The sequence below is a fragment of the Sipha flava genome, unplaced genomic scaffold, assembly GCF_003268045.1.
Source record: "Sipha flava isolate LNK unplaced genomic scaffold, YSA_version1 259_pilon_pilon, whole genome shotgun sequence".
In the NCBI taxonomy this organism is placed as follows: domain Eukaryota; kingdom Metazoa; phylum Arthropoda; class Insecta; order Hemiptera; family Aphididae; genus Sipha; species Sipha flava.
Window position 1 is genome coordinate 802,969 of NW_020272920.1, and position 13,243 is coordinate 816,211.

Sequence of the window (13,243 nt, forward strand, 5' to 3'; positions counted from 1 at the left end):
ATTCACAATATAAAATACCATTAAATGGGTTCCAAGTGAATATAAAGTGATAATTAAGCTTAAGCATTATAGACTTATGAGTGAGAGAAAAATAAACATATTTTTATAAATCCAAATTTAATTTTGATAAAATTTACTTCATTTCCAGTTTTTGTAAGAAATACTTAGGTATAGTTTTTTGTTAATCATTGATCCTTCAAAGTGGAAATTAATATTTAAAAAATAGAAAATATACCACAAAACCATTAAAATATTAATTAGCATGAAATACAGTTTCTTTTAAAAAAGAATCTGATGTCCATAATTTTATTCATAGTATTTTAATGAAATCAGCCTAACATCACACAAAATATCTGTGGTTTTGTTATAAGATATTTATTTTGTAAGCAATATTCATTTAGCATGTGTATTGATTAATTTCCAAAAATTTATCATCACAGCATTATATTTCAGATTCATTGTAAACAATAGCAAGATTTCTATATTGAAAAATACGCCTTACATCAAACAACATTATTACTGCATATTATTTGGCACTTTTACCGTTCCAAAACAGTATTATACATATTCAAATATTAAATAATTAAAAAGTTATATCATAAAATGTATGATATATTTATTTTACAAAAACTGAACATTTTAATTATATAAGAATTAATATTTTTTATTAAACATATATTTTTAGTATTCAAAATTTATATCTAAATGTATTGGATATAATTATAAAAAAATATTAACAAGATGTTATTAGACTTAAGTATTCTTTTCTACAATCCATATTATCTGCTGGTCTATTATATGGAGTCCAAATAGGTTCACCAACAAAAAATCTCTTAGCTCTAATGAAGTTCTGGAAAATTCAAAAACAATTCATTATTTATTAGTAAATTAGGAAAACTACAAGCAAATTTCAATTTTTTAAATGATAAAATATGAAAGTATAGATAAGCATAAATGTTTTTCATATATCTTTTCAAAGATCTTCTTAAAGGTAAATTATATTATAATATTTATCTAGTAATTATTGTTATTTGAAAATTTGATTCTAAGGAAAAAAAAAATCTGCTGTGTGCCACTGTGCCACTACTGTCTCATATAGAAAGAGAAAATATCTAGTAAAAATTGAAAAGTAAAATGAAAACAAAAATAAATTAGATTCTCCTTCATTACTCAATTATTCTCGTGATTGACTGTATAGTTTACAACCAATTTATTTTGATTGGTGGTCAATATATTATATTATTAATAAAAGTTAGGTAGAAAGAAAAGCAAAAACAAGTTTAAATTTAAAATTGTTAAAAATATTATGATAAATAAAGTACTGGAAAATAATACAATAGCATAGAATATTTTTCATCATATAAAATATTAACAGGAAATATAAGTTTAAACTTCAGGCTTCAGGTATTTATAGTTGTTCACTCTTCCAACCCTACATTACTATTTAAATAATACATTTATTTTTAAAGTTACATACATTGGTATCCAAAGTGAAACGATGGTAAATGCCTTTCGGAATTATTAATAAATCTCCTGGTACAACTTTAATACGGATCCACTTATCATTAATATCTCTAACATCAAAATAGCCTGAGCCTTCCAACACTAATCTAATCTCTTCATCCGTATGTAAATGTTCCTCAAAGAATGACTTTAACTAAAAAAAAAAAAAAAACAAAAAATACAAGCATAGTAAGTAAATAATTATTATTTTTAATTCAAGACTAAATATTGGTATTAAAAGATTTTCAATATCGATAATCAAGTAAGTACTTACTTTACTTTCGTAATTCAATAGACGTTCTTTACAAACAGTTATCTCATCTTCATAAGTGTAACCACGTTCATTTTTAATAGAGGTTAATATTTTATCATTTAAAGGATCTAATTCATTGACCTGAAAACATTTATAAATATAATCAACATTTTAATAAGTATTTATGTTTAAATAAGCAAAACTAGTTAAAATGTAGAACAGATGAACTATACCAATTAAGATATTTCGATATTATAATAACAATTATTAAATTAATGAATAAAAAATAATCATTTAATAAACAAATTATCAAAATTAATTAATAAATGCTTAAATTTTTTTATATAATTTATATAGTATACCTAATTTAACACATTATTATTAGATTCCTAACATTTTAATAATTTTAATTAAAAAAATAAATAAATATTTTTATAATTTCGTATACTTTGAAAGACTATGATATTTTTAAATAATTTACTTAAGAAATAAACCACTCTGAAATTCAGAAATATAAATAATTACACAGTTTACAATAGTATTCTACATAATAAAAATATATATTTATATTCAAGGGTACATTAGAGCCAGAAACTCTTGCAGTTAACCATAACGGATGCTAATCTCCCATAACATATGCTGGAACTGTGTCAGTTAAGAAAAAATCAGCAAAAATAATATTAAAATGATACTATACGGCAATGTATGATGATTATATAATAAGAAATAAATAATTATTTTTAGAAGTACCTAATATATTAAAGATCTATGAAGTTCTAAAAAAGTTTGGTAATAGCCATTTAATAGAATGATTTGTAATGTCAAAAGAGTTTAAATAAAGTAACATTAAAAATGTAATTTCTTGGTATAACTTATCGATAATTGTTATTTTAATTAAAGATTGAAAACGGATATCTGGCTCACCACATTATTGGAATAAGTTATAAAAATATTTGAACAGATTAACCATGAAGAAATTTAAAAAAACCTAACATTTGCTATATACAGGGCCGTGGAGAGAAATCAAGGGCCCCAGGGACAAATTCTTCAGGTCCTTCTCACATGAGGTATTAAATTTGCCATTGACATCCAGTCTTCTTTTAAAATGTGTATATCAAAGAGATAATGTAATCGAAGTCATGGTTATTTCACAGACTAAATGAAAGTAATTATTTAAAACCTATGGGTCTTTCTTGAAAATTTTATTTGTCTACGTTTTAGATCAATATAGTAGTTCACTTTATTGTAGACTCGTTATAACTATACAGCATACGCTATAATTATTTGGGTAAGTTGTTATTACGATTCATATTGATGATCCATAAATACCTCAACACCATGACCGTAGTGAACTTGGTCAGGTTCCAGGCCTTTTTTGAAACCCGGACTCCTGGGCTACAGCCCTAGGTGCCCCTCCCTCTCGTCAGGCCTGGCTATATAGTATATGGTACTTATCAAACTTAAAATATTAATAACATTATCCCGTCTGAATAGGGACATAAACAGACAATACATATATTTATGTATTTTTATGCATATCCTCTAGGCAGTGCTTGACTTTAGGGGGACGGAGTGCCCCAACTAATTTTCAGAAATTTTAGCATCCCCCTACTATTATTATGTTATAATTATAACGCTTAACAAGTCTTGGGGACGCTATTTTTTTTAAAGTAAACAGAGTCTCCATTCTTTAATTTTGCCAATACAAACACTGCTTCTAGGACAAAAAAATTACCTAACAATATTTTATACCTTAAAATATTCCACTAAAGAGAGCTTATACAATGTATCCAAATCAACGTATTCGGGTGGCTGCTTGTGGTGTTCTTCTCGTTGGTCACCGCTCCAGCCTTCCATCATGAACCACGCTTGAACCATTATGCACACGGGGACTCGGAACCTTGAAATTTAAATAAAATGTTCACTGCCAGTTTAAGGATTACGTGTAATACACAGTCGATGCTTAAACATCTACTGTTGAACTGCGGTCTTAATCTCGACAAGATTACAATAATATGTTGTAGTAGCTGCTTACTTATCAATACGATGCAGTCAATTAAAACTAAATAATAACTACTAGTTCTGAACAGGTTGTTCAAGGTTACGAGTGATAATCGTTAATAATTACTATGGACTAGCTTAAAAACCTATGATACATCATACTACAATGTCCAATCGTAATGTTCAACGTTTTACTTGATACAGAATATGATGAATTGCTTTATCTAATTATAATAATGAGATTACTCGATTGACCACTGTACAAAATAGCGGATTTTCATACGTTTTTTACATTTAAATAGTAAACAATTGAATATTAAATCGGTTACCTAATAACTTTCTCGCAGCGCAGTTATTGCAAGTTTTTCACACGTTCGCTTGTTTTCCATTTGGAATTCTATTCCTACGCCTGTGCTATAATACAAATTATAACGTCATTATTAAATTTATTAGGTGCCATAATCTCGAAACAAGTCAGATGGGTTACTGTGTAATAATATAATGATAAATCTTAAATACATCGCATCCTGTTCACGATCTCATATTATTCTTGAACCGTCAACTGAAATATATCAAACCGCCTCTGAATTTAATGATAATTTTAAATTCAATACATATATCAATTTAATTTGGTTATTTTACTTTTTTCTATTTGTGAAACTTACTTTTAAAATCCCCCCGCCCTTCAAGCCGCCACTGAACTTGTTAACCGAGTAGGTGCCGAGACATTTCATAACAATTATAATAATCTAGTTCAAACACCGAATTATTATTTTAATTCATTCTATTTCTTGTTGGGTCGTATTCTACCGCATCAAGTTTACAGTATAATTAGTTCTGTGAAGTCGTAGAATATATTATATTACATTCTACGGTGAAATTGAATTTTCGTGACACGAGGAATCGGTGTGGAAAAAAATCGTAAGAAAAATTATTCTCAAGACGATTACATAACTCCGTGATAACAATAACAATATGATCACAGAATAGATTAAAATATTCTGTGATACGACAGAATTGATAGCAGTGCACCGTGAGGACAAATCGGTTGTTCTAATTTCCAATATGCTACTGCATTAGAATTAGCTTAAATTTTAAACAATACTCTATTCTGCGATCAGCTACACTAATTGATGTTCGAACAATGCATTTTACGCATAACAGTCATTTAAAATATCAAAACCATTAGGTCGATCCAATTGTCAAACAATCAAATTCATCAAATATGTCGTTCGATGGAGTGCAAGCCACAAACTGTGATGCAACCAAGTGTAAGTATTCAGCCGTGAAGATGGGCTACTGGCATGATAATTACATTCAATATTTCGTCACTGGCTATGAACGAAAAACACCGGAGATCAATCGTGGGTATTATGCTCGTACCAAAGGAGTGGCAATGTTCATGGACAAATTTCTCATGGTAAATCCCAACAGATTTATCGATTTCTGTTGAGTTATTAGATTTTCACTCATGTGGAATTTTGTAGAAAACTGGATCAAATTGTCAGATCATTAATCTTGGTGCCGGGTTTGACACACTGTATTGGAGACTGAAAGAGAGTGGAGTTAGAATAAATAACTATATTGAAATTGATTTTCCTTCAGTCACGTCCAAAAAATGTTTTTTAATAAAAAAAAATAAAATTTTGTTGGACACTATTGGCACACACGGTATGAGATCAATGAAAATCAATTTATTTATATACTCTGTTATTAACTACCTATTATCAAAAATTATTGTTTGAAGATGAAATAAAATTCATTGGGCCAGAGTTGCATTCAAATGATTACCACATAATCGGCACAGATCTTAGAAATCTAACAGAACTGGATAAGAAATTATGTCAAAGTGGCATTAATTTTGAAATACCCACTTTGTTCCTAACTGAATGTGTTCTTGTTTACATGGAGCAAGAAAGTTCGTCAATGTTACTTCAATGGATTGCCAAGAAGTTCAACGACATTTTTTTTATTAACTATGAACAAGTGTGTTGTTAATGGTTCTTAGCCAACTGAATATTATTCGTTACAATTTTACGCTGTTTAGGTAAATATGAATGATAACTTCGGACGAATCATGTTGGACAACTTGCGCAGTAGAGGATGTCAATTAGCTGGTGTTGATGCATGCTTAAGTCCTCAAACACAAATAGATAGGTTTGACAAGAAAATATTTTCATTTGTAAAAAATAATGTTAAATATTTTTTAAATTTGTTTGCCAATAGGTTTGTAAGAGTTGGTTGGGATAGTGCACGTAGCTGGAATATGATAAATATTTACGAATACTTGCCAGTTGATGATAGATATCGCATGGAAAGATTAGAAATGCTTGATGAACTAGAATTACTTCAACAACTGTTGCAACATTATTGCATTACAATTGCGTGGAAAGGAGGTACTATGGCAGATGTTGATCATTTATAGCAATTACAGCGGCAGGTTATTAACGACATTGTTCATAACTTGCATATTGGATGTTAAACAAGTTAACATCCTTCCACAACCGTTTTCTGAATGTTACTTCTAATAGGATGTACTGTATAAATTGCTTATTCTTGAACATTTATCATTTAAATGGTTTTCATTTTATAAATAATATTCATTGACATAATAATTATGAATTCCGATAAGTTTATTTTATGCATACAACATATTATTATAATACATATAAATACAATATCAGTAAAATGCAATAACAAAACAAATACACCAAATTGAAAAAGAACTTATATAAAAAAACATATCACAATTTATGACTTAAAACTACTGGTTAGAATTTTTTTTTTTAATAATGCTATTAGCATTGATCTTATATATATATATATATAAACAAAATCGATGTTAGAACATACATGATAACTATTCCTTGTATACTACTCCTTATTTGGGAAATCTATTCTACTACTGTAACTAAAAATATACATTTAGTTATGTTTGTTCTAATGTGTTTGTTATAGACTGATTAAATGTTAACCTAAAATTAATATTTATTTATTTTTATGTACAACCATAGAATTGATGTAATCAAAATCTATCCTGTGGTATTATTATGTAAATAAACAGCTGTTTATATATTGTTTGGTATATTTTTTCTTTGTAAAATGTAATAACATTTATCATAGAATTAAATTTCTGAACTGATGCTCATAGACAAAAAAAATCCAGTATTATGTCACGTTAAATAAAATAAAATACTTAAATCAATACATTTAATTATATTTAATATCTACATGATAATTACTTAGTTCTATTTTTTTTTTTTTTTTTTTTTAATAAGTATTATAAAAATATCAGCATTCCTTTATATGGTACATTAAATATTAATTAAAAATTAATTTAACTATATACATGTTAATTTATTTTTTTAAAACAACCAAAATATACTTAATATTTTATTACATAATTACAATGTTAAACGTCAAAAGTTGCTAACAAATTCAGTTAACAATAAAAAAAAAAAAATATAAAAATACAAAATTTATTTTTAATTTATTCTAATATAAAAGTAAAATTGGATGGAATACATATATTCTGATAAAGGAATAACTATAACAATATAAAATATATCATTCTTAGTACAAACATTTTGATTAAAATTTTTATGTATAAATGTATGTGTTTTCAAAATATTTAAAAATTTAATCACACAAGCTTATATCTAATTCGTAATTTTTTTTTTTATTTGGAACAATCAAACAATACAATTGTTTACATTCCTAATAAGTAATTTAGTTGAATTTAGTGAAAATGCAAATGTTCAAAAAATTAATTAGAGCAAACAAATAAAAAAACTATAATGGTAGCTTGTACCTTAACTATAATCTTTTAAGTAATATTAGGAACTATGTAGGAAATTACTTTTAAATAAAGAGCCTGCTTCATCATATTTAAATTGTTGTTTCCTGAAGAATATTTAGGTTATATTTTCAATTTTGTAAATTTTCCGAAAACAACTTAAAACTTGTAAAATTCAACAAGTAAATTATTAAATATTTTAAGTAATTTACAGAAAATAGTTTCAAATATGGTTTGCAGTTCAATATTTTATTCACTTAGTTAAAAAATTCTTAGTGGTAATTATTATATTCTGAAACAATATTGAGCAATACAAATCTATATGATAATATGCAAAAGATTGATTATATTTATTATAGTTATATTTAGTTGTATGTAAAAAAATAATAATAATAATAAATGAACAAAGTCTTAACTATTGGGATCTAACACGTATTTTAAATCTAAAAGGAACTAAGTTCTAAACTATAATCTTCGTTGAGTTATAAAATATTAGTCTGATTTATTTAAACAACAAGCAAAATTGTACATTTTTTTTTTATTTTGTAAAATCCCTTATACATTTTAACGATTAAAATGATTTTAAATTATTATGAAAATTTTATATTATATATCACTATATCAGTTTATTCAAAATTGGAAATAAAATTAAAGAATTTAAGATATGATGATAATACTAATAACTAATCATTTAAATCAGTTGGGTGATACTATATGTGGTATATAATTTTAATTATTTTTAAAAGAAAATTAAATAAAGATCATTATAATCTAAATTAATTACCTACTATATCCTAAAGGTATTTATAGTTATATTTTAATATCGATACTCAACTTTTGTTTTGAATACGCTGGCATTACAATGTATTATAGGAAGCTTTACATTTATTTTTTCTTATATATACTGAAGTATTATATATTTGGACTAAATGCTTTGAATATAATTTAACTATGAAGAATTGAAACAAATTAATTTTTGATGAAAATAAAAGTTAACTTGAGAATATAACTTACAAAAAACAGTGATTTAATGTTTATAATTGAAATAATTAAACAAACAACTATATTAACTGTATTTTGAGTGTAAATTCAAAATAATGAAAAATTTAATTCAATATTTAATTTCTAATAATAAATAAGGCAATGTTAAAATTATTTAAAATAAAAATGAGATCTTAAGATTTCATCTACTTTGAACAACAATGTTTACATTTGTAACTAATTATATAACAGTTTCAGAATTAACAGAAGCATTACTGCGATAGGCAGGTGGTGGTTGTTCAGATGGAGCAAAAAAAGTAGAATGAGTGCTCACTTGTCTGGGCCGCCCACGTGCTCCATGAAAATTAGAGTACGTTGAACGTGCTGATGTAGGTCTTTCAGATTCTGTATCCAAAGCAGGATTTATAATTCCTCTATTAACATGTCTTAATTCTACTCGACATTCTGGGAATAATGGATGGCTCGAATCATTTGATGTTGATGAATCATTTAATCCATTATCTAAAAATAAAAATATAGATAATGTATTATTTTGATTAACATCCTGAGTTTTGTAATGTCTCAATTAAAATATTTTTTAACCAACAGCAGAGTATTAAAAACTCAAACATTAATTTAAGATACCCTGAATATATTAGGTAATTTTATAATTATGGACCAACTAATTTCTGACTGTTATAAATTTATTGATAAAAATCAAGAAACTATAGAAAATTAATTTTTAAATGTTTACTTGAATATTGTTGTTGAATAAGTCTAGAAACAGGATTTTTATGTCTTCGACTGGAATTGTGAGAGCTGGATTGTCGTCTAAGATATGGCGGTGGAGCTTGGTGAGGAGGAGGTAAAGTACCTCTAGATGTAACACTTCTTCGTTTCACACGTCTTGGTGTCATAGGTTTACTATGAGAACTTTGAGCATCTAAGTCACCGTCTAGTACAAATCACATACAATATTATAGAAATTAAAACAAAATATAATTCATAATAAATCAATACCTTCACTACCACTGATGGTACTAATTTCTTCAATTTCATCCCCACGACGTGAACTATACTCAATTGAATATATTGGTGTAATAGTTTTTGGTTGCTTACTTTTGTAATAAATTCCTGAACAAATAAGTAATGATAATAATATTAACTAATAATGTTAACTATGTTAGTGATATTATGGCATAGATATTATTTAGAGGAGAGTATAAAAGATCACTAAAATCCAATATAAGAATATAAGTTCAGTTTCTTTAAACTAATACTAAAAAATTGTCTATAAACAGTTAATAAATGCCTATGGAATTAATATCTAATTACCAGATTGACAAATATTACAAAAAATAACTGTAAAACTGTAAATTCCTAATTGATAGTTAAAATAAATTACAAAGAATAAAATTTGTAAATAATAATAATTGTAAATGTAATATATATTAAATATACTTTTTTACATCATGGCTGATTAAAAAGAAAAAAAAATGTACTGTTATATTACTAACCTTCATCCCTAGATTTTGAACAACATGATACATACAAGCTGCAAAGAATACCAAAAATCTGAAAATATGAAGTTAACTTATTGTTAATATACTTTGAATAGAATACAATTTAAAAATAAATATACAACTTACTGCTAAAAGTATTTGTAAAGAAGCTTGAGCAGTTTCTACTTTTTGATAATCAATGACACATCCAGTAATTAAATCTGGTCTGATTGGTTTGATAGCATCTTCTTCAATACCGGTATGATTAGGATAAAAGAATATTTGGCAACCAGGACCATTAGATTCCCACCAACTTACACTGTCTGCACCAAGGCTCATCACATCAAAGTTCTAAGTATGATATAAAATAAGATAATCATAAAGAAAATTATTAAAATAATTTACAAACAGTCATAGAAAATTCTAAAGAAGCAACAATTTTTTTTCAATTATATCTTAGAAGATTAAAAAAATAGTATTTTTCTATACTTACATTGCTAAAAATTGACAAATTCAAATAATATAAGACTACAAATATATTCCAAATACACCAAATAACACTCCATGCAGAATACTATAATAAAGTAATGAAAAAAACATTTAATTTAAAAAGGATAAATAAACCAAAAAGAAATAATATATGAAATCTAATCATTCATGAATAAATTAAATTAATACATACCGATAATAAATATAATACATCAGACTGTATAACACCAAAAATCCCAAATATAATAAATAAAAGTTCAAAAAAATTTGCTAAAACTGAACCCCACATGAAACCGAGGAAGTCAAATACTTGTCTTGCTCCAACTGATACCTGAAAATTATTCTCATATAATTATTTGTTAAGGTACAATTTACAATTGTAATTTTAAATATACAAATATATTAAAAATATTTTTTTTAATATTAAAATTGAATATAAATCATGTAGTCAAGAGTAATCTAGTGTTATGTTAGCTCAGGTTTACATACTTAAAATGTTTTATTATACTTTTTATAATTTAATTAAGATAATAATTAAAAACTATTTTACTTTTTTAAATACTCTTTTTATTATCATCAAAAAGTACAACAATATTGGCAAAATATTGTACAAAACATTTTTCAAATTTAAGCATTTTAAATATAAAATTAATCAGTTTTAAAAAAAAAAGAATTGTGTTCAAGTATCTATATGGGTTCTTTCTAAACATCCACACTTCTATATTTTCTTGCATGCTTGACACTTATAGTCATGCATTTCCATATGTCTTTGAAGTTTAACACTAGTATACCCATTACATTTTATTGAAATCTCCATTAGTAGTACAAGCAAAGCGGTCACAGATTTTTCAGGGGTGATGGATCAGAACTTACTAAATAGATTTCCAGATATACCTATAGATCCACAAAAGTCTTATCAAAAAATTAACCTGCTAGGACACATGCATTTATCGGAAAACTGTTTTGTACTCAAGTTTCAATGAAGATCTACCTACTGAACGACTAGGCTACACAGGCTGACAGAGGTGAACGTAGGCTGTAAATAATTACCATTTGAAAGAGGAAAACGGTGAGCAACAGATATTTGCAAAATTCCATGACATCGCTGTTGAAACGAAACAATCAATACGGTTTACAATGGATGTCGCGTCGCTGCATTGTCTTGCTGAAAATACTCTTTGTGGAGTCAGTGGTCGTCGTCGTGATCATCGTCGTGGTCGATGTTCCCGTCACCGTTTGAACGGACGAGACTGCCCCGTTCGGCAAGTGCAGCGAAGTCCCGTGGTCCCTAAGACTCGCATACCATCTTTGGAAGGACGTCGATAGTTTCGCGGCACGTACGATGGCGACGTGAACAATATCGGTAACCGAGTGGTTTAAGAGAACGGAAAATATAGTAATAAAACGCCGAGCGGTGAATTATGACGCCGGATGGCCGTACGATCGACGCGCACCGCAAAGGGGTTTACGTATTAATTTCCGCTTCCGCCGTTGTACAAAAAAAAAATCGAAAGCAGGGTGTCAGATTAACCGTCCATTGTCCCCGCAACCGAACTACTTGCGGTTGTTTTGCGTCCACTTGTTCGATGTTTACCTGTGCACAACCGTTTTCCCGACAGACTGGTGACAGGTGGTGATGGTGGTGGTACCTGTTATCCCAGCAACGCAGTGCTACCGGCGGCCGAAACGTTAAAGAGTAATATCATTGATACATAATTATAACACAGATATTTTAGACATCTGTAATTTATAATCTACGGATACTATTTAGTCGATTGCCATTGGGCTTAGACGCGAATTATGATATACTTCGGGCCATTTTTTAAGGAATTTTCACTAGGTAGCCAGAATAAAATTTGAGAGCCGAAAATTCCGAGAATTTGAGAATTTCTACGCAAAAAAGAAAGACGGTATCGTGAGCCAGACTTCTCTTTATATTCTGGTTGAGATTTTATTCAGAAGTTTTTCAGAAAAGATGCTGGTTTATAATATTTAAATAAATTAAATTTAGTTATATATAATATTATTTAAAATTGTATTCTTAGTAAAATAATATTAAAATTTGATTAAGTAAAATTATTTTATAAGTTTTTATATTTGAACATTTGAAGTAAATACTAAAATCATACTCTTAATATAATAAATATATTTTCCCTATACCTATGGATAGTATTAAAAATTTTCTCATGGCCAAACGTTGACAACTGGGTGGCCATAAAAGAACACTGGGTGGTCTTTTGGCCATAGTAACAAGTAACTTAAAAAATGCCATGAAATACTTAATTATAGTACCTACAGTTCATAGATTTATAATAAGGATTATTCTATTACAACAAAAAAAGGCTAACTTATAACAAAGAATTAAGATATTTTTAACATATGTTTTAATATGGATATAGCATTAATTTTGTCGAAGAGACATAGAGAATCGGAAATTTATGGAATGCAGGCACTAATACATATCATATTGACAAACAAATTAAGCTCATTGCAATCAAACTATAAAAGATTTTTAGAAAAACAATTTTTTAAACTTAAGTATATATACTCGAATAAATATATACGAGTGTAATTATCTTAAATAAAATTAAATGAATTAAAAGTTGAATATATTGAAACAAAATTAGATAGATCAATATAAATTGAATTACATTTTATAATGATGAATGGGATTTATTAGAAATTTATTATTATTAGTTAATTTTAATCAAATGATTT

The 13,243-nt window shown here is 27.1% G+C and overlaps 3 protein-coding genes across 7 annotated transcripts; 1 reads left to right on the forward strand and 2 right to left on the reverse strand.

Annotated features, from left to right (window-relative positions):
* Positions 1–685: 685 nt before the first annotated feature.
* Positions 686–4,672, reverse strand: LOC112684956 (1,2-dihydroxy-3-keto-5-methylthiopentene dioxygenase). Of its 3 annotated transcripts, none has more exons than XM_025556698.1 (7): positions 4,423–4,672; positions 4,245–4,319; positions 4,087–4,171; positions 3,509–3,656; positions 1,778–1,897; positions 1,478–1,657; positions 686–850 (listed from the first exon to the last, which is right to left on the reverse strand). In XM_025556698.1, the coding sequence occupies exons 4-7, from the start codon at positions 3,632–3,634 to the stop codon at positions 734–736; spliced, it is 543 nt and encodes a 180-aa protein (XP_025412483.1). In that variant the 5' UTR covers positions 3,635–3,656; positions 4,087–4,171; positions 4,245–4,319; positions 4,423–4,672; the 3' UTR covers positions 686–733. The 3 variants fall into 3 exon arrangements, with proteins under 3 accessions (XP_025412483.1, XP_025412482.1, XP_025412484.1); XM_025556697.1 differs by having other exon boundaries at positions 4,245–4,340; XM_025556699.1 differs by lacking the exons at positions 4,087–4,171; positions 4,245–4,319; positions 4,423–4,672 and adding an exon at positions 3,792–3,898.
* A 113-nt stretch (positions 4,673–4,785) lies between these two features.
* Positions 4,786–6,333, forward strand: LOC112684955 (leucine carboxyl methyltransferase 1). Of its 2 annotated transcripts, none has more exons than XM_025556694.1 (5): positions 4,786–5,177; positions 5,245–5,428; positions 5,502–5,743; positions 5,805–5,914; positions 5,984–6,333. In XM_025556694.1, exons 1-5 carry the CDS (start codon positions 4,983–4,985, stop codon positions 6,180–6,182), a joined length of 930 nt encoding a protein of 309 aa, XP_025412479.1. In that variant the 5' UTR covers positions 4,786–4,982; the 3' UTR covers positions 6,183–6,333. The 2 variants fall into 2 exon arrangements, with proteins under 2 accessions (XP_025412479.1, XP_025412480.1); XM_025556695.1 differs by having other exon boundaries at positions 5,505–5,743.
* Positions 6,334–8,696: 2,363 nt separating this feature from the next.
* LOC112684943 (sodium/potassium-transporting ATPase subunit beta-1-interacting protein) lies at positions 8,697–12,196 on the reverse strand. Of its 2 annotated transcripts, XM_025556679.1 has the most exons (8): positions 11,576–12,196; positions 10,719–10,856; positions 10,530–10,610; positions 10,184–10,387; positions 10,052–10,109; positions 9,555–9,668; positions 9,289–9,489; positions 8,697–9,056 (listed from the first exon to the last, which is right to left on the reverse strand). In XM_025556679.1, exons 1-8 carry the CDS (start codon positions 11,621–11,623, stop codon positions 8,776–8,778), a joined length of 1,125 nt encoding a protein of 374 aa, XP_025412464.1. In that variant the 5' UTR covers positions 11,624–12,196; the 3' UTR covers positions 8,697–8,775. The 2 variants fall into 2 exon arrangements, with proteins under 2 accessions (XP_025412464.1, XP_025412465.1); XM_025556680.1 differs by lacking the exon at positions 10,530–10,610 and having other exon boundaries at positions 11,576–12,168.
* Positions 12,197–13,243: the final 1,047 nt, after the last annotated feature.